The sequence below is a fragment of the Neomonachus schauinslandi genome, chromosome 7 (genome assembly GCF_002201575.2).
Source record: "Neomonachus schauinslandi chromosome 7, ASM220157v2, whole genome shotgun sequence".
In the NCBI taxonomy this organism is placed as follows: domain Eukaryota; kingdom Metazoa; phylum Chordata; class Mammalia; order Carnivora; family Phocidae; genus Neomonachus; species Neomonachus schauinslandi.
In genome coordinates, this window is record NC_058409.1 from 72,353,878 (window position 1) to 72,374,725 (window position 20,848).

The 20,848-nt window shown below is 38.5% G+C and overlaps 1 protein-coding gene across 1 annotated transcript in view; it reads left to right on the forward strand.

The window, feature by feature from the left end:
- Positions 1-20,299, forward strand: part of LOC110590814 (leucyl and cystinyl aminopeptidase) — a 46,632-nt gene extending 26,333 nt beyond the window's left edge. The window contains exons 11-17 of the mRNA XM_021701642.1: positions 4,851-5,034; positions 6,155-6,311; positions 12,531-12,715; positions 14,357-14,518; positions 16,577-16,717; positions 17,403-17,484; positions 18,348-20,299. Coding sequence (XP_021557317.1) covers positions 4,851-5,034; positions 6,155-6,311; positions 12,531-12,715; positions 14,357-14,518; positions 16,577-16,717; positions 17,403-17,484; positions 18,348-18,479 — 1,043 coding nt within the window. The 3' untranslated portion in view covers positions 18,480-20,299. The remainder of the gene's footprint in view (positions 1-4,850; positions 5,035-6,154; positions 6,312-12,530; positions 12,716-14,356; positions 14,519-16,576; positions 16,718-17,402; positions 17,485-18,347) is intronic.
- Positions 20,300-20,848: the final 549 nt, after the last annotated feature.

Genomic DNA, 20,848 nt, shown 5'->3' on the forward strand with positions numbered 1-20,848 from the left:
GGCCTTGGAAGGACAGCCCCTGACTAAAGAAAGGACGCTTAATCCCATCTCCCTTCTTGGACCCATAAGGAAATTCTCCAAACCTCCCGATAGTATATAAGTTTTGGGTGGTGTTAGAAATAATTGGACAATAAGAAATCTGCTTTTATTTACCCTTAACTTTTTTAGCTCAGTTTGTATGTGAGCTTTTAAAACTCTTTTTTAAGATCCACATCCCAAAGTCTAGCCCCTCTTTTCCTGGTGTAGCCTTTTCTCCCTCCGCCCTTCCCTGGCACTCGGTGCTTCTGCTGTATAGAAACCGTGCTCTCCTGCCCTCGCACATGCTGTTTGCCCTCCTGGAAGAACACCTTTGCCTCCCCACTCCCTCGATGTACTGCTCTTCCTTCTTCAGATCTCAGCGTGCCCATTGCTGGCTCCAGGCCACCTTCCCTCACGCCGGGACAGGTTAGGTGCCTACTTTTGTGTTCTCATAATGCCCTCTCCTTTTCTTCTTTTGATACACTGTAAGTACTGTTTCACTTATGTCTGTCCCCACATTAGATGTGTTCCCTATTTAAGGGAGAGGTCGTGGCTATATGAGTCACCTTTGCGACCTTAGCACCCAGTAGGCTCACAGATATTTTTTAAATGAATAAATTTTAGTTTGTCATGAGGTGACTCAATTTCAGATCTCACTGTAAAAAGGTTTAGGAAAAGAGCATTCAAAGCCTGATGAAGTGATAACTTCTATTTTCCTTCCTTTGAAAGTATTCTCGATAAAGGGGAATATGCAAAATGTACTATAATATAATTGGTTGAATCGGGAGTTGGAACTGAGGCAACAGATGATGAAAGCAGTGTTGGTTACTTCTTCTTCCCAAGTGTCATTCCCCCCGCTGCCGCTGCTGCCGTTTTAATTCCTGGTTTTGAGAGTCCACACTGAAAATGTTCTGTCCTCACAAAACAATGATTGCCCCTGAAGACGGTTGGGTCTTCTTGGTTCCTAATGCTCTGGTGAGAAGCACTCTTATTTTAGTTTTTTTCTAGTCTCAAAAGAAATGTAGCAGGGACAATGACTACAGAGGCTTATTTTTTGCCAGATGACTTTAGTACAGTGTGTTCTCTTGGTGATGTGTTAAATCTATAGTATATTTCCATGTGTTCTAATGCCAGGGTTGCTGGGTTAGTCCATTTGTTCAATCAAATACAGGAGTTATATTTGATCAGTATCTTTGTCACTTTTCCCCACATACATGAATTTTGAGTGATTAATAGTTAGGCATAAGATGGTGTGAAAGGGGCCATTTTTTCAAGCTACGTATTGAGGAAATTACACTCAAATAGTGAGTGTCTCCCTCTCCCTTCTCTTCCTTTTCACCCCTTTTCCCTCCCCATCCCCTCTCTCATCCACATCTTACTCAGACCTAAGCTCTTTAACTATAGGATCTTTATATTAAATTGAATGTGAAACATTCATGATATCACTGTGCCAGAAGGATGTATCTGAAACTAGACCTGTCATTGTCTTTGAATGAAAGGCATATTTGGAAAAAAAGAATAAGGAAGGGCATGTAATTAAGATATTTATCATGTACCATCCTTTGCTCTTGCCTTTTCCCCCCTAATAAAATAAAGGAGAATAAAGGGTATTGGAGAAAGGAATGCTTTTGAACAAGAGGGGATGTAGTTCAGCTGCATATATCGTTCTAGGCCTCTAGAGCAAGCTGCGCAGGCGATTTTTCAACTTTGTTGTAAGAACTTGCTTTTTGTTTCTGTGTTTTAATGTTTCTGTATAAAACAGTAGTTGATTTTCGTAATTCATTGACAAATGGTTTTTAAAATCACTACTAAATTACTTCATCTGGGCTTCTGCCATACAAGATTGGAGTTATTCTTTTTTAATACTCAATGAACTGTGAAAATTGAACTCTTAATCTGTTAATGATTACGATAAATTAAAAACATATGAGGGTAGCCTCATCCACATTTGAGCTGTAGTATGTAGTTACCTCCCTTGTGTGCAAAACTATTATTTTTTGATACCTGTGGTTTTAAGGTCTTCATTCTGGATCATTCAGAAGACCTGAAGGAGACTAATATGTTGATTCTTTAAATGATAACTCCCCTCTCTCTGCTGTTGGCTGCACTGCTTTATATTCTGTCATCCAGATGACAGTAATAATTTCAAGTACACTCCCAGCTGCCTTCCTCCTTTTTACCGTCTGGACTTGGCCAAAGTAGCAACATGGCAAATTGCTTATCAGCCAAAATACACTGTATTTCAGTATTTTCCTGCATCCATCCAGTGGAAGAAGTGCCATACTTCCATTTCTTGCCTCTTTTTTTTGGCAAAGGGAGGTTTGGAGCTCCTTAGTCCTTATTCCCAAAGTTCTTTCTTAATAAAAGCTCTGCAGGAAATTGTGTTGGCTGACCTGGAGAATGTCAATATTTTTGCCATAGTTAATGATAAAGTTAATTTTATTAGTCATTGTTTTTTAAAACGTCTCCAACCTAGAGCATCTACTTTGTCCTCACAATAATTCCTTAGAACTGTATTCTGCTCTATGAAAAGGAATAAATCCTATTAATGTAGTTGATCTTTCCCATCTGCTGCTGTATCAGCCATAAAACACAAATTACTATGGAATTTTCTAGTGAAAAAGACTGATTATCTGGTATGTCATGTTAAGACATGAGCAGAATGTAAGTCTTTTCCATATTAAACATCCTTTGTAGTTTCAGTAGAATTGGACTAACTAAGGTATTAAGAGAATCTGATAAATTTTAATAATTCATGCTTTTGAAGTTTATAGACCCTGAAACTTCAGGTACCAAATTTAAATGTGTTCCTAAAGCATTTTATGTGCAAAAACCGTCATACAGAGTTATTATGGTAGTGCAAATTTTAAAATAGCCTAAATATTTCCAAATAAGAGATGGGTTAAACTGTGGTAGGTTTTTAAGTGGAATTTGTGAAGATATTTGAATACTGCATATGAAGACAGTAGAAAAATGGCTTGGCGTAGAATCTGATAGGTAAAAAAGCAGTATAAAGATAAATGCATATCTATCCACTATGTGAAATATTACATCAACTAAAACGTGTATCAGAAAACTCTTGGCATGAAATACACCCTACAAAGCTATTATTGTCTGAATTCAGATTATTTTCCTTGTCTCTGTTCCTCTTCAATAATTTTTAAAAATTAGTATGCCTTACTTTAAAATTGGAAGGAAAACTTACTTTGTAAACATCTATAAACCTTATTTAGGTTTGTTTTGAAAACATTTACTTTGACATAGTTATTTTGTCCATTCATTTATTAATTCATCAAGGATTTTTTGAGTGTCTGCTAGGAACATTGTTCTGGGCACTGAGGGATTAGCCATAAACAAAATAGTAAGCTCATGGAACTGTATTCTAATAGTAAATCTGGAGATGCTTAGAGGCATACCCTTAACTATTATATTAAATCCACGTCTTGGGCGCCTGGGTGGCTCAGTTGGGTGGGCGGCTGCCTTCGGCTCAGGTCATGATCCTGGAGTCCCTGGATGGAGTCCCGCATCGGGCTCCCTGCTCGGCGGGGAGTCTGCTTCTCCCTCTGACCCTCCCCCCTCTCATGTGCTCTCTCTCTCATTCTCTCTCTCTCAAAATAAATAAATAAAATCTTTAAAAATAAATAAATAAATAAATCCACGTCTTTGTTGCCAGCTTACTTAAAGGACTTTTCTCGATAGTAATTTAAAGGATTTTAAAAATTCCTAGATATATTTTGTAGTGATATATTTTTGTAGTCATATATTTTATAACTCCTTATTAATTGAAATCATTTTATATAAGTTTCCAACAATTCTTCTAGCATTTATGTATGTAATGGTAGGGACCCAAAAAATGCATATCACTTTCTTATTATTTTAACTGAGTTATTTGTTTGTGCTTAATGAGATCTTAATCCTCCCCTAATACTTATTTTTGTTAGCTTTGAATTATGTGACTTTTCTAAATGGCTTCATTTATTCTTCCTCCAGTGTAATGAAAGACAAGGGCTGAGATGGAACACATTTTACATAGTTCTTTCACTATCTTCCCTGCTTCCTCACCCTGCACACCCTCACTCTTTCTCCCTGTTTCTCTCCTCCAGCCACAATGAACTTGGGAGTCAGTTCAGTGCATGGATAACATGTACACTTTATCTCTGGGCCTTGAACACTTAGGGTCCCTCATCACCTGCTTAAAACACCTGTATATCTTGAACTCTCAACTTGGATGTCATTTCTTCCCAGAAATCTCTCCTAACCTCCACTAGGTGGTGAAGCATTTCTTCTATGTTCTTCCATAGAATGCCATGTTTTCTTTTTCCATCAATAACATTTAGATGATACTCTCTTTGCCTGGCTACATTAGAGTAAGATCTGTGGAAGAAGGGGCATTTCTAACTTTTTCACCATTAAATAAATAATTGTTAAATGAATGAGTGGTAAATGGTAGGTATTCATCCTTTCCGATGGCTGAGTAATATTCCTCTGTATATATGTACCATATCTTCTTTATCCATTAAGGAGGGCACGTGATGTGATGAGCATTGGGTGTTATACGCAACTAATGAATCGTTGGATACTACATCAAAAACTAATGACGTACCCTATATTTTGGCTACTTGAATTTAAGTAAAAAAAAAATTTTTTTAAATGAATGAGTGGTGATCTTTGCTAACATTAAAATAACTGCACTAGAAGGCAAACATTTAGGTTCTTAGTAGAATAATTAAATGTAACAATATACTATATTAACTGAAACAAACAAAACATCCATTCAATACTTTTTCTTCCCCTGTTATCTCTCCTCTCTCTCATTTTTCGGTCTGTATTAGATGTCATCAATCTTACAGAAGAAGTGCAGTGGGTCAAAGTCAATACAAACATGAATGGCTATTATATTGTACATTATGAGGATGATGATTGGGAAGCACTAATCAAACAGCTGAAAACAAATCCTTATGTCCTGAGTGACAAAGACCGAGCCAACCTCATCAACAACATCTTTGAACTTGCAGGGTACGTGTGCTTGGTTTGGGTTGGTTTGTTTGTTTTTAAACAAATGTTTTGCCGAAAAGAACACTTAAGAAAAACAGTTCAAAAGAACTAGCACATGTATTGCCTGTTAGGTGTTACTTGTTTTGGATGATTGGGAAGATGTAAGATATAATCCTTGCCTTCAAGGGTGTTATAATCCATATAGAAACATCCACTACAAACATAGTGAACAGTTAAATAACAAGATTTAAGTAATATCTTAAAACTTGTCCATACCAACAAGTAGGACACATGTTTGCTGAATAAATTAATGTAGGAGTTCAGGCTTTATTTCATGAGAGAATTCCTTTCAGATAACATTTAGTTTAGGCATGAGGCTTAGTGCCTACCCGCTGGTTTGAGTGATGTGTCTGAGAGTTGGGGCCTTCTTACTTCTGTACAGCTTGCCTGCTAACCACTCCGTGCATTACAGAGTCCCAAAACCATGTATGGCAGTGATGTATATAGATATCCTCTGCATAGTAAGATTACCACCTTAGGCTGTTAATGGGTCTGGAGGCGCATGGAATATTCAAAAGTGTTCTTTCTGACTGTGCTTGACCTTCTTATTTTGGTTCATTTTTTATGAAGTGACCTTACATCATCTGAGCCATCATTGTTTTGATTTCTCCTAAATGATTAATTTTTAAAATATACTCACCATAAATTCACAGTGGACTTTGCTGTAACAAGTTTGACAAATTCCCGTACAAATAATGAAATATTTTCTTTTTGATTCAAATCCTCTTTATGCCACTTGTCCTCACTTGGTAAATATAATAAATAAATAAATAAAATTAGTACTCTTCATCTTTTCCCACTTAAGACAGTGTAATACTTTTCATGAGTCAGTAGCAATTTACAGGTGACTTAGGGAATAAAACTTGAGCTCTTGTATATCTTTCTCATGAAATGTATCTTTAACCTTGGGTCATACACATGAACTTAATCAAAGATAATAATATTTAGTCTAACTTTACAGAATTCCACTCTAAGCTTAACTTTTAGTTCAAGACTCACCATCTATTCATAAAGTTTTTCTGCATGCCTATAGAGTTCCTCTCCCTCAGCATATTGACTTTTCTGTTCTATGACCCTTTAGCCTAGGCAAGGTATCTCTTCAGAGGGCCTTTGATTTGATTGATTACCTTGGAAATGAGACCTATACCGCACCCATCACTGAAGCCCTGTTCCAGACCGGCCTCATCTATAACCTCCTTGAAAAGCTGGGATACATGGATCTGGCCTCAAGAGTGGTGGTAAGTCTCCCTTATTGCCAGCGTGTCTTTGTTGCTTGCCTTTAATGTTGTCATTCACAGTTCTGTTCAGCAGAGTAATAGGCTGAAAAAGCAACCAGCCACGGTCCCTTTTCTTCGTTTTCCTAGTTGTGAAATCTTTACTTTGAATCATAATGACATTGCTTACCAGGAAGAGTTGATAAAAGGCTTAGCATAACATGGTCTTGTTTGAATATCAAATTAAAGACTTCTGACCCTGACGTCAAAATGAGGTCACATGAAAAGAAACCTTCTCTATTCAAATCCCGGTTCATTTATATAGTAAATGCTTGAAGTAGGTCCTTTTGCAATGTGGTGTTCCCCATTGGTTTCCAGGTGGTCATTGTGAAATGACAGTGATGTTTGTACTGAGAATATTCTGTTTTAGGAGTCCTTACTGTGACCTCTTACGGAGGGTGATGCTAGTGGATATATTTCTCTGCAGAGTACTAAAGGAATCTTGGCATTGGTGACTGCTTTACCTTTTTTAAAACCAGTTGCCTAATTAGTATTAAATTAGATTTAATACTAATCTTGCAGTATGAAACTGTTGACAGAGTAAAAGCTTGAGAGGAAGAGATGAATTCTTTGTTTCATCTTCTTCTCTGAATCAGCACATTCTGACAATAGGTTTTGCTTTGGAGACCGGTCAGGTTTTCCAGAGACTAGGCAGAAGGCAGCTTTCAGAAAAAGGAAGAAAGTATTGAACCAGAAATTAGAATGTCTTTTAGGGTTTCGGTGTCCTCACTGGTGAAAAGAAGAGGTTGGATTACGTCTTTTTTTTTTTTTTTCTTTTAAACAACCTCCTCTCTGCCTCTTACTAGGCTGTTGCACATCTTCTGTGATGAGTTCTCCCATCACACACTATTCGCAGCGGGGGAGGCAAGGCACAGCTGGTGGGCCGTATGGAGCTTGAGAAGCACCCTTCCCCCCAGGTCTCTGATCTGACCCCAAAGGAGCCACCCATAAGTGTGATGCTTAAGTTAGATGATTTCTGAGGTCTTTTCTAATTGTTAAGATTTTTATCATTCTTCTGTATCAGAGGCTGTCTCTTACCATCCTTAATAAAAAAGTGTCTTCAGAATGTGACTCAGCCCATTGTAAATACTGAGCGAACAAATGAGTGAAACACACCAGAAACTGATTCATTTCAGTGCTTGTTATATTCTGCACACCATGCTTAAGTGCTTAATGTAGATTATCTCGTTTAATCCTCACACAATGCCGGACAGATATTTCTACCCCCATTGGATAAATGGGGGGACTAAATAACTCCCCCCACATCAGTTACCTGGTAAATTACAAAGCTAAGCTTCAAACCCAGATTAGTTCCACTCTGAAGCCCAGTTTGTATTATGTTGCTGTATTTTAAATTAATTTGTATTCTAGCAATGTCATCTTTCAAATGATACCTTTGGTTGGAAAAATCAAGGCTGTTTCTTTGCTTCTATCATTTTTTTAAACTGAGATTATAAATTAAAACCATTTGAAAAAATTGTAGACCATGTGTTTAAGGTTTAAGATGACAGACCTACATCTAGTGCCCTTGAAAATAAAGTTGTCAACTTAATATTTGAGATTTCTTTTATATCCAAAATGTTAATAAAATTTTTTTATAGTATTTGTGTGCATTTCCAAGAAGTATGCAAATAACTTATTGGTCTCTTTAGGAGACACTTAGAATCCAACACCGACTTTGTACTATTAGTATATGAAAGAGATTGGCCTTTTGGTAGCCACTTCAGCTACTATAGATGGACATTTGAGTTGTTTGCAGTTTGGAGCTATTACGAATAGCATTGCTATGAATATTCTTATATATATCTTTGTTGCATATATGTATGCATTTCTATGGGGTATGTGTCTGGAAGTGGAATTGCTGAGTCATAACATATTTATAGTTAATACTGTACTATCAAATCATTGTTCAACGGTGTATCAGTTTGTGCTCCATCAGCAGTGCATGAGAATTTGAGTTCTATTCTGGCTCTGTATCCTTGTCAACACTTCGTATTAATAGTAATCTTTTTCCTTTTAGCCATCCAGATGGATGCATAGTGGCATTGCAATTTTGGCTTTAATTTGTATTTCCCGGGTGCCTGGGTGGCTCAGTTGGTTAAGCATCTGCTTTCTGCTCAGGTCATGATCCTGGAGTCCCAGGATCGAATCCCACATCGGGCTCCCTGCTCAGCGGGGAGTCTGCTTTTCTCTCTGCCCCTCACCCCACTCTCGTGCTTTCTCTCAAATAAATCAATCAATAAATAAAATCTTTAAAAAAAACTTTGTATTTCCCTAATGACTAGTGAAGATGAATTCCTTTTGATTTGTTTATTGACCATTGGAGGTACACTTTGGTTATGTGCCCAGGTCTTTAACGTTTTTTCTATTGGATTTTCTGCCTTTTTCTGATTGATTTGTAGAGCTCTTTATATATTCAGGATAGGAGTCCTTTGTTGCTCATGTACATTTGCAAGTATCTTCTCCCCCTCAGGCTTGCTTTTTCAGTCTCTTAATGATGTTTTTTGATGAACGTAAATTCTTAATTTTTGTGTATGAAATCTGCCAACCCACAGGTATTCTCCTTTGTTCTCTTCTGAAAACTTTATGATTTTACCTTACACATTTAGAACTATGATCCATCTGGAATTGATTTTTGTGTATGGTATGAGTTAGACACAAAGATTCTTTTTTTTGTTATGGCCATCCAGTTGATCCAGCACCAGTGTGCTTCATTGTATACATAGATTTTTATATTATTGAATTTTTATGATTACTTTGGAGGTTATTAGTGCCATATCAAATCAACACCATTTGGGGTAGTAATTTAGTTTCCTTCAGCTGCCAGAATAAATTAGTACAACCTTATTGTCTTAAAACAACAGAAACATATTCTCTCCCAGTTCTGGAAGCTAGAAGGCCCAAATTAAAGTGTTGGCAGGGCAGATGGATTCCTTCTGAGGGAGAGTCTCTTCTTGCATCTCTCCTAGCTTCGGGTGGTTGCCAGCAGTACTGAGCATTCCTTAGCTTGTAGATGCACAACTACAATTTCTGCCTCTGTCTTGACATAACATTCTCTCTTTGTTTCTGTGTCCAAATTTCCCTGTTCTTATGTAGGCACCAGTCAGTAGATTTGGGCCCGCCATAATTCAGTAGGACTTTATCTTAAATCTATTACATCTACAAAAACCTATTCCCAAATAAGTTTACATTCACAGATTCTAAGCAGACATGAATATTGGGGGGACACTGTTCAACCTAGTATAGGTAGCAATAAATAACTTTGGTACATATCACTCATTTTTTTTCTTTCTTTTTTTTTTTTTTTTACTATTGAAGGATCATGCTGGTAGTGAATATACTTTAAGAGTTAGCAGAATGTTCTTGAAGCTGCCCAGCTAATTAAATTTCATGGTGGCAGAAGCCATTCTTCCCCCTGCCTCTCCAATAACTCTTTTGAGAGCCTAGTGTCAGAAAGCCCGTGATACTTACCTCAGGCAGTCTCTATGCTGTGAACACAGATGCTAAATTCAATCTAAGGAGTTAGATCTTTTGAATATTTTCTTTCTTTGACACTCAAGTAACTCTGCATCATCATCCCAGATGATGATTTCCAGTTTGCTGGGCAGGCACGTATTTATTAAGAACATACGTCAGGCTGGGGCCCAGGGGACGGATGCTTAGAGGACAAGGGCAGGCTTAGTGTGTGTTTGTGAGCCTATGGGCCCTTGTATTGCTGGAGATTTTCGTACACTTGATTGTTAGTTAAAAGTCAGGTTAGCTTTAGGTCATCAAGAGGGAGAAATGGTCTCTAAAATTCGGAGGGTGTTCTGGAACCATCAAAGCTCTCAAAATATAAAATCTGATACTATAGTTAGAGATGGAACGGCAGACATTTCTGAGTCCTTGGATGCAATCTTCAAATAGTATTTGTGATTAAGACTGGTATCTAATTAATTTTTTATGTTGTTGTCACCAGAGCATTATGGACATATATTGGTCATTTTGTTATCTAGGCTGCACATACCTATATAACACATACATCTATATCCCATTTTGTGATGTATGCTGTGGTGTTGTGGGGTGGATAGGGTCTGGAGGCACTTTTGAATTTTGTCAAATCGTTCACATCTGATGTTAACATCTAATCCCAACATCTGATCCCAGCCATATTCCTGTTTCATCACTTGCAAGTCTGTCATTCTTTTACATATGAGGGATTGGTGGGGTAAACGTTTTGCAATAAAAGCTGACACTTCACTTTTAAGAAGCTGAGTTGACCCAAGAAAGAACTCCCTGGGCATATCAGTGTAAAATTAAAGCAGTAAATCAAAATGTAATACATAATATAAGTGCCACCATCTTTCCTGTCTGTTTTATTTTAAGAATCATTTTGTGTAACTGTTCTTGCATTTTATTGCGTACCCAGTGTTTGTAGCTTGTATAACCCCTCCATTTATTTTCTCTCCCCACTTGCCATTTTCATTTTATGAAATCAGAGGATTGGATTCTATTGTTTAATGAGTTTAAATTAAAAAAAAAAATTTAGAACCGTGGAAAAACAGGTTCTCTGTTTGAAGCACTTGCTTCAATAAAGAAGCACTTATTATATGATTTGTTAATATTAAAAATATAACCTGGATTACTTATAAAAATGATAAAGTGGGAATTTTCTAAAAACAGAATTATTTTTAAAATAAAGCCTTTTGCTCTGTTACATTATCATTTGAAATATATGTAAAATCAACTCCTTGGGGATTTCATCTTAAATATTTGGTACCAGAAATGACTTAGTAAAACTGCACCCTGTAACTTCAGCGGAGTAACTGCTCAGGAACTAACTAGCCTTAGCACCTTCAAGTGTCAGGCTTCCCTCGCTTCCAGTACTTTAACGGGCCATTTTTTTTTTCCCTACTTGTGTCCATATGTTTTAGTCAACTCTCACTGACATTTTTCTCCACTGAGTTTTTTTTTTTTTAGTAGTATCTCAAGCATGTAACTTTCTTTCCTCTCATTCTTCTTTTGTTTCTACTTGACAGTTATGAGTAGCTTTGAATTTTCTTTTATCCTGTGTTCATTTGGGATGGTTCGCTATCATGCCACTGAGAATGTCAGGCCAGTGGCAGACAGCGCATCCAGTGCAGCCGTGTGTATCCGTAGGATCCCCTGCGTTGCTTTTATGTCCCTTGGCTTATCAGTCCGCATGGCAAGTATTTTTCCACTTCATGTCCTCTCAATAACTCGCAGGCTTTGTTACGCATTCCACAAGGTGTCTGTTCTCTATTCCACTGCTTTTGAAGCAAACAAAAGCGAGTTGACATGTTATCACAAACTCTGAGTCCTTCTCCTTGCACAGATTCCTTTTTTTCTTTCTCATAGCTCCACAGGAGACTGACTTAGAGAAGGGCTGCTGAGAAAATGGCGTCAGCAGTTTAAAACGCTCCAACTAGGGTTCATTTCAGGTATTGACAGTGGTGCTCTGGAAGAACAAGATGCTCTGTAAAGAACTTGAACTAATTTTCTGGGGCGTAGGAGTGTTACAAACCAATGAATCCAGCATATGGGTATTAACTGTACTCTTCTTGTTGCTTTACTACAGGTCTGAAAATTTTTTAAATATATAGTTGAGGGTGGGGAAATAACTATAAACAACTCTTCTTGCCTGCACGTCCCATTTTCTCGCTAATTCGATTGGATTAACTTGTTAGATCATCACACTAGTTGATATTTTAAGTATGCCTTTAATATTGCATTCAGAAACATTAAAACATTACCTGTCGGTAAAGAAGTATATTCTTCTCTCATTGTTTTATGGATTTATGGAGTCTAAAGTCATGAGGTCAGAAAGTCCCAACTCGCTTCTGGCAGTGGCAATAGGTGATACTTTTTGGCAGGAAAATGTCTTCTCACCGAGTACACACAGAAGACAGGTTCACTCCTGCAGTGCAGTCATCAGTTCTTTCTGTGTCATGTAACTAAGAGACCCCCCCCCCCCGCTGCCCCCGGCAATAGCAGCCGGTGTGTAGTCTTTGTTACTGAATGGTTTCACCCAGCTGTACGTGGGCTTCCTCTGTCAGTCGATATTTATTGAGGAATACCGAGGCCCTCCTATTTTCTCCTTGGGTAAACGTTGGGGGAAAAAGATCTAGCCATCCTGAGTTTTCTGTGATTGTCCTGATTATTGTTAACAATTTGTCTCTGTAGACCAGGGTATCTAAATTACTTCGAAGCCAAATCCGGCAGCAGACTTGGACTGATGAAGGCTCCCCGTGTGCCCGGGAGCTTCGGTCAGTCTTGCTGGAGTTTGCTTGCGTCCACGGCCTCGAGAACTGCAGTGCCACAGCCATGACGCTGTTTGATGACTGGGTGGCCTCCAATGGAACTCAAAGGTGACGTGCGCTTCTGCTCAAATGAGCTCTCTGCCTCTTCCTTACCTTGATACCATATACTGAAAACAGGATCTTTTCATCCTGAATGTTAACGTAGGTGATGTGTGTACTTGTATTGTCAAACAAGACTGTTTTTTCGAATTGTAGTAAAATATATACAACATAAAGTTTATTATCTTAACGTGTTTTAAGTGTACAGTTCAGTAGTGTAAGTATATTCACATTGTTGAGCAACGAATCTCCAGAACTTTTTATCTTGCAAAACTAGAACTCCTTACCCAGACAACTCTCCGTTTTCTCCAGTCTCCAGCCCCTGGCAGCCACTGTTCTGTTTTCTGCTCTGAATACCTTATGTGAGTGAAATGTACAGTATTTGTCTTTTTCTGACTGACTTGTTTCACATGTCCTCAAGGTTCATCCATGTTGTAGCATGTGTTAGAATGTCCTTCCTCTTTAAGGCTGAATATATTCGTTGTGTGTATACACCGTATTTTGTTTATTGCTTCATCCATTGATAGACATTTGAGTTGCTTCCACCTTTTGGCTTTTACAAATAATGCTGCTGTGAACATAGGTATACAAATACCTCTTCAAGACTCTGCTTTCGATTCTTTCAGATCTATACCTAGAAGTGATATTGCTACATCATATGGTAGATCTATTTTTAATTTTTTAAGGTACCGCCATATTGTTTTCCATAGTGGTAGCACCATTTTACATTTCCCACCAGTAGGGCAGAGGAGTTCCAGTTTTGTCGCATCCTCACCAAGGCTTGTTGTTTTCTGCTTTTTTATAGCAGCCATCGGAATGGATGAGAGCTGTCAAACAAGTCTCTTGTAATTTAGGGCTATAACATAGCAGGTAGAGTTAGCAGTTAGACATTTTTTTTTTTTTTTTTTTATTTGACAGAGAGACACAGCGAGAGAGGGAACACAAGCAGGGGGAGGGGGAGAGGGAGAAGCAGGCTTCCCGCGGAGCAGGGAGCCCGATGCGGGGCTCGATCCCAGGACCCTGGGATCATGACCTGAGCCGAAGGCAGATGCTTAATGACTGAGCCACCCAGGTGCCCCAAGTAGACATGTTTTTAATGATGACTGGTTCTCTCCATGTTCCTTACTGGGCATTATGGAAATAGATTCAAGCATCAGATGAGAGTTGGGGTGGGGGATTGGGATAACCTTCTGAGGTCTTTTCCAGCTCTGAGATCTTAATAAGGCCAGAAAACTGTGCTTCTTCCCCTCTTATCACCACTCCCCTCACACCTGCTGCTATATTTCCACCATGGAACTTGTTACACTACGTGGCAATACACTGATTTATTCTGTACGTTGTGATAGCCTCTGAGTTCCTAGAGGGCAGAGACTGGGTCTCCTTCTTCCCTTTCCCAGCTTCCAGCCAGTTGTCTGCCCAGTTCTTTGTGGGTGCTCAGTGAAGAATTACTGCATTAAGTTGAATTGATATTCTTTATAGTCACACCACCAGGGAAGTAGCAACCCACTGAATTAAATGTTTTCTTGACAATGAGTTGTAAAGACTCTTCGGTTACCTGCTCTGACTCCGCAAGCACCACTAGTCAATTCCTTGCCTTTGTATTCAGGATTTCTTTTCCTTGTTTTTCTCATATTTGTACCTTTCTTACAGCCTACCTACTGATGTCATGAGTACTGTGTTCAAGGTTGGAGCAAAAACAGAGAAAGGCTGGTCATTCCTATTAAGCAAGTATGTCTCTGTAGACTCTGAAGCAGAGAAGAATAAAATACTTGAAGCTCTTGCCAGCTCAGAGGATGTACGGAAACTTTACTGGTACGAAACCACCCAAGCAATATGATATATAGAAACCAAAAGCATAAAAACGTGGTGCTCCTAGGTTTGAGGAGCTCATTTTCTCTGGTATCTCCCTCTTCCTGCCTTTCCTTTTGGGCCAGCCTTACTTGGACAGTGTGGGGAGGAGCCCGCATGTGTTGGGCTTCGTCTCAGGGACTGGACCTGTACAGATGGGCAGGAGGTGCTTTGCCTAAAAGAGATTGGGAGATGCCAAAAATCACAGTCCCCTTCTACTTTGTGCTTAAAAACTTCTTGATCATTTGGCATGTTGTTTTTGATTCCACAGTTCGTGCTTCATTTTCTTTTTTGGTCAAGGCATTGCTCTCTCCAAGCTTATCATTTTGAAAATGCAGACACTTCAGTACAAGATAACACATAAAAGCCATATGTTATACATTCATGTGAATTTGTCAGACTTTCCCTTTTTTTTTTTTTCTTAAAGATTTTATTTAATTGACAGAGAGAGAGAGAGAGCACAAGCAGGGGGAGTAGGAGAGGGAGAGAGAGAAGCTGGCTCCCTGCCGAGCAGGGAGCCCGATGTGGGGCTTGATCCCAGGACCCTGGGATCATGACCTGACCCGAAGTCAGACGCTTGACCAGCTGAGCCACCCAGGTGCCCCAGACCTTTCCTTTTTAATATCCAGCGGATGAAGAGCTAGAGATGGTAGGGTCACATGGGGTAAGAAGGGCAGTAGGTAGGGCTTCCTGGCAGGAAGAACAATCAGGGTTCAGGGTAGAGGAGCTCTAAGTAACAAGGAGAAATGTGCAGGTATCTTGACAGTCAGCAGTGGGAAGGAAAGGAGAGGCACTTGGCTCTCATTGCTTCTCTTGCATAACTTTGCTCAGGTAAGTCCTTCTGTTCCAGAGATGTTCTTAGCACCTGCCCAGACCCACTTTCCAGAGGACGCACTGTAGTCATTTTCTCTAAAGTAGTAGCCAGCCTCTGACCCAAGCAAACAGAGAAAAGTTTTTGTTGTTAAATCAATAATAATTTTGTGTTGAACTAGTAGTACACCGATAAATTCCCCATTATAAAGTACTTAAACAGTACCTGAGGAAACGGAATAAAATGTGAAAGTCCCTCTCATATGACCCTTCACTTCCAATCTTACTCTCTTCTCTCTGTTAACAGTGTCCATCCTGGTGTGTATTTTATATATTGAACATAGGTTTATACTGTAGCCGGTGTTCTGTAACATTCTTTGTAGTGAATGACCAGTCTTTGAGATTTGCCCTGTTCGTTCATAAAGCATATTTTCATTTGTTTCTATGGCTACACAGTATCGCACAGTACGGCTCTATCAGAGTTTATCGAATCCATCACATCTCGTTGGGCATTTGGGTTTTCCCTCCCAGTAAAACTCATTCTGCATTCTTTTGGGGATGTGTGTTTTCCCGCTCGAAACAGATATTGTAGCACGATAGATGAAAATTGCGTTTGTTTCCATACCAGCCTTTAGTATTCATCAGCTGTGTTAACTCTGCCAATTTTACATAACTTCAGTTTCTTAAACTGTAACATGGAGATAGGTAATGATTCCCTATTTCAAGCCTTGTTGTGTCAAGAATTTAGAACATAATCTAGTACATATAAAGTATCAATAAATGTTAACTATTAATTTTAAAAGCATATTCTAAAATGTTTCTTGCTTTTTTACATCAAACAGCCCAGTTTTTTAAGAGTAGCAATATACCTGTCTACTCATATCAAATAAGGTTTTTAACAGCAACAAAAAATCCAGTCTTCAGAGTTATAATAAACTCTATCTGAATTTATTTCCTAAATGTCCTTACTACATCAAGAACTATTTATTATTATGTGACAGTATATTTAAGTCCTTATCTTGTTGGTGAGTTCTCCCTTCATTTAAAAAAATGACAGGTTTTCAATCTGTTGATCAATCTTAGACCAACCCAAAACTTACATGCTTTGAATTGCTTCAGAACCTTAATTAGGAGACCAGCACTGATTTTAAGTTCAGTGATCACTTCATGACAAATACTAATTTTGGAAACTGAATCTGCTTTGCTCTTCAGGTTAATGAAAAATAGCCTCAGTGGAGATATTATCCGAACACAAAAGCTGTCATTCATCATTAGAACAGTTGGCCGACATTTTCCTGGACACTTGCTGGCATGGGATTTTGTCAAAGAGAACTGGAACAAGCTTGTACAGAAGTAAGTTTCTCAGATAACTACTAATTTTTAGTATTCTCCCGTTCTTCATTTGAAACTGTTCCCAATGTTGTGTTGATTCACAGGATTTAAGATCTGCTATGAGAGGAAAAATACTTCAGTGACAGTTTAACTGAAACACCCAGAAATTTTCACCCTTGTAAAATGTAATCCCATAACGTGAGTCGTTTGACAGTGGTGCTCCATTCGGGTACTCATTACGCCCAGCCATGCTTGACACTTAGGTCACTTCGTTTCACCTGGCCATGGACTATTTCAGAATAGCTGTTCAGTGATGTGTGTTGAAAAATACCTCGTCATTGCCAAGGGATTGGAGAGGAACTCACACCCACCCAGACAGCACACGGAAGACTTTTTTGCTTTCAAAATAGTAATGGCATTTCTGGGGGTAAGGTGTGATTTTTGAATCGATTAAATGAATTAATAATTTATCTGAGTATCCGTAACTCCTGCTTCTTTCTGCCCACCTTTCCTTCCCACTGGTAGTGAGAAGGCGTGTGGGGTTATTTCTGATTTACTGAGCTTCATTACCCAGGAGCAGGACTCCCAGTCCGCCTTTGGCCTGTGTAATGTACGGTCAAGTAATTCCTTTGCATTCAGGACATTTGTTTCCCAAAAACTGCCTCATGTTTTTGCTCTTTTTGCTCTTAATTTTTTGTTTCTTCAGGTTTCATCTGGGGTCCTATACCATACAAAGTATTGTTGCTGGGTCGACACACCTGTTTTCAACAAAGGCGCATTTGTCTGAGGTTGGTTGTATAAAATGTTAGCAGGGAGACTGGGTCACCCTTTCCCCGTAGGCTGCTCAGTCTAAGTCAGTGTCTTGTCATGCCAGTTTCTGCCCCTTCTCTCTGTCGGCCGTGGTCAGTGCCAGCGATTCTGCCCTGGGATTACTTCTTAAGGGGGGATACCCAGCAATGAGTACAAATTCTGATGAGGAAGAATTCTGATTCCCTTCTCAACAGTATTCCCTTGTCTGCCTGATACAAATCATTTTTTTGAATTAAGACCAGCATATGCCAACTCTCTTTTTAAGTGGTAGTAAAAAGAGTTTTGGAGAATTCCATTCCAAGGTAGAACTGGGCATTAATTCTAACTTTAGACTACTTCATTTACTCTTATTTGGCTTTTTTTTTTTTCCATTCTAAACTGGAAAAATTCATCCTTGTGGGCATAAGGGGAATTCATTTTTTAAATTACTTCAGATTTCACCATGTGTGATCAGGAACTTGATGTAAATACTTCAAATATTAAAGTACTTGGGGGCACCTGGGCGGCTCCGTGGGTTAAGCGTCTACCTTCGGCTCAGTTCATGACCCCGGGGTCCTGGGATCGAGTCCTGCGCCGGGCTCCCTGCTCAGCGGGGAGCCTGCTTCTCCCTCTCCCAGCTCCCCCGCTTTGCTCTTACTCTCTCTTGCTATCTCTCTCTCAAATAAATAAATAAAATCTTTAAAAAATAAAAAATAAATTAAAAATAAAGTCCTTCTTGTCTGTACTTCTTCCAAGATCTCAGCATAGCCATGACTCAGTTAAAGCTTATCTGAAAAGGATATTCAGAGTTACCTGTGATATACTGTTCTTCTTTTGAAATACTTCTGCGTGCAACTTACAGGTCCAGGCGTTCTTTGAAAATCAGTCAGAGGCAACCTTTCGGCTTCACTGTGTCCAGGAGGCTTTGGAAGTCATCCAGTTGAATATCCGATGGATGGAAAAGAACCTCAAAACTCTGACATGGTGGCTCTAGCATGCACAGCTGCGCCCCATTTTGTCGCCCATTCAGAGAGCTTGTTAACGTGGGCTCTGCTGCTTTTGCAAAAAGCCAAGGTGAAGCCAGAATTGCTGCCAAGTTGTTGGCACTCTTAGGAGTTCTAGTTCGCTCAGGGCCCATCTGTATTTTTCATCTGTCTTTCTCGAATTGTCTTTGGGCAGTATGTAGTTATTTATTACAAAATTATATGCACCTGTATGCCAACATCTACAAAAACAGTGAGTAATTTTTCTACTTTGAAGATACGCAAATGGGGGAAAAACCTCCGTTTTGGCATTCTGTTCGGTTTCTCAGTATCCGGAAAGTACTGACACAGTGCAACAAGGATCTACCGTGGGAGCCGTCATCTTTGCAGGCGCTGCTTTGTCAGCCATTTGTTGCTTCTTAGTGATAGACGATAGATGTTACTTGAATGTGGTACAGAACTTAGCTTCAAAAGCTATGGCAATGAAGTCGACGCATTGTACAGCTGTTAGAAAACCGATCTCAGGTGTGCAGATCTACTTGGTTTGAGGTTTTGATTAATCCTTTATTTTCTGAAACAAAGTTTAAATAAGATCTATAACTTATATTTTTTTTCTTCAGGACAGCCAGGTGCTACAGAATTTTTAAATTTTTGTTGTACTGAAAAGCTAAGTAACAAGGACAAAAGATTAAATTTTCCAAATAGGTAATACTTATTTTTTCATCTTTTAGGAAAATGTTTCAAACTGAGTTAGCTTTAATTATAATTATTTTATTTATGAATTCCAGTATTCTCCAAATCTGTACACCTTTATCACTCCCTGCCATAGGTATATCTTACGTTATAGAGGAATATGTCTACATTTATGGCAAGCATTTTGTTAATACTGTTGTCTTTTACCATGACTATCACTGTTACTAGAATTAGTTTAGGTTGCCTTTGACATTACCTGATCATAGACACTTTCTCTGTGAGTCATACTCATGTGTAGATTTTCATGTTATATGGTAGCATATATTAGAAGCATATTTTAAAATAGGGTCTTTGAGAAATTGAACATTTTTATTTGAAGTTCACCATAGTACCTTAAAGGAATAAAGAGAATGTGGGATAGGAGTAACTTGATTCAGATTTAATATGGTGGGCTTTGAATTTTTTCTACTATCAAAATAGTACTTTTCTTTAGTTGAAAAATCAGTGGGTTTTGTTTGTTTTGTTTTATTTTGTTTTTTTTCATGGCCAAAGTAGCTGATTAAAAGGAATGGCCAAGAAAAGAAAGAAAAGGGAAGATTTCCAAAACTGTATGGCATTTTCACTCCTTGTAAAGGAGAAATACTGTACTTGAATTTTTTGAGCTATGCAGACTTAGCATCTAGATTGTTGAGTTTCTTTGATTCTTAGGGGAAAAGCTTTCTTCCTAATAATTTTTGAGTACTTTATATTTTCTTTGAAAACATCTTCTGTGTACATAAAAAGGGTAGATACCCATTTGTGAGCACTTAAAACACTCCAGAGAATCAATGGGAAAGGTCACCTTTTTTAAGTTAGCAGGTATACAGTGAAAATATGTGGGATTGTGTATAAAATTATATTTTACTTTATGAAAATATTTTTATATAACAGAATTTAAAATGCTGGCAAGCTGAAAGGTAGCTTTCTTTAATCCTAGTGTGTTTTTTCCCAATTTAGTCTTTTCTAAACATTTACCTCTGGTTCAGAGTACAAACTATTATATCCTGAGAATTGCAGAATCCTCTAAAGATGTCTTATTGAAACTGGGGTGATTGTAGGTCTTTATTCCTCTTGTGCTTTAGCAGATGAATGATACTTTAGTTGATATTGGAAGTTAGTGTGTTTTTATATTTTTAGAGTGGGGAAAAATACTAAACTTTTGAGGGGTTTTTTGGTTGCTGGTTTTTTACCATGTTATATTACTGAATTCCACTTTGATACAGAGTTTAAATTTTGCTACTTCTCAACATCAGTTAAGATTTTTCAGTTATACCTGCCCATCTTTATCTTGCTCCTGTAATGTATGTTAACTCTGCATATGGCAGATCTTGTCTTCAATTATATCATTTTTTCTGAGTGTGTGTGTGTGTGTGTGGGCAGAGGGTAATGTTTAAGTAAATCCTTATCAAAACATGGGCTAAAAAAAAAGAGGTAACTTGTAATTCATTGCTTTCTTTGTACGCACAACCTGTTCATTCCCATGATACCGGATCCCTGCTGGTTATAGTTCTATTTGTAGGCCTCACCTCACGTATTTGTAGTTTTAGTAGCCCTCACCTCACATTGTCCCACAGAGTTCCATAATTTTCAAGTCAAGCTAACCCATCTCTATGGTACTTCCAAAAACGAACTCTTGAGTCAGGAGGGA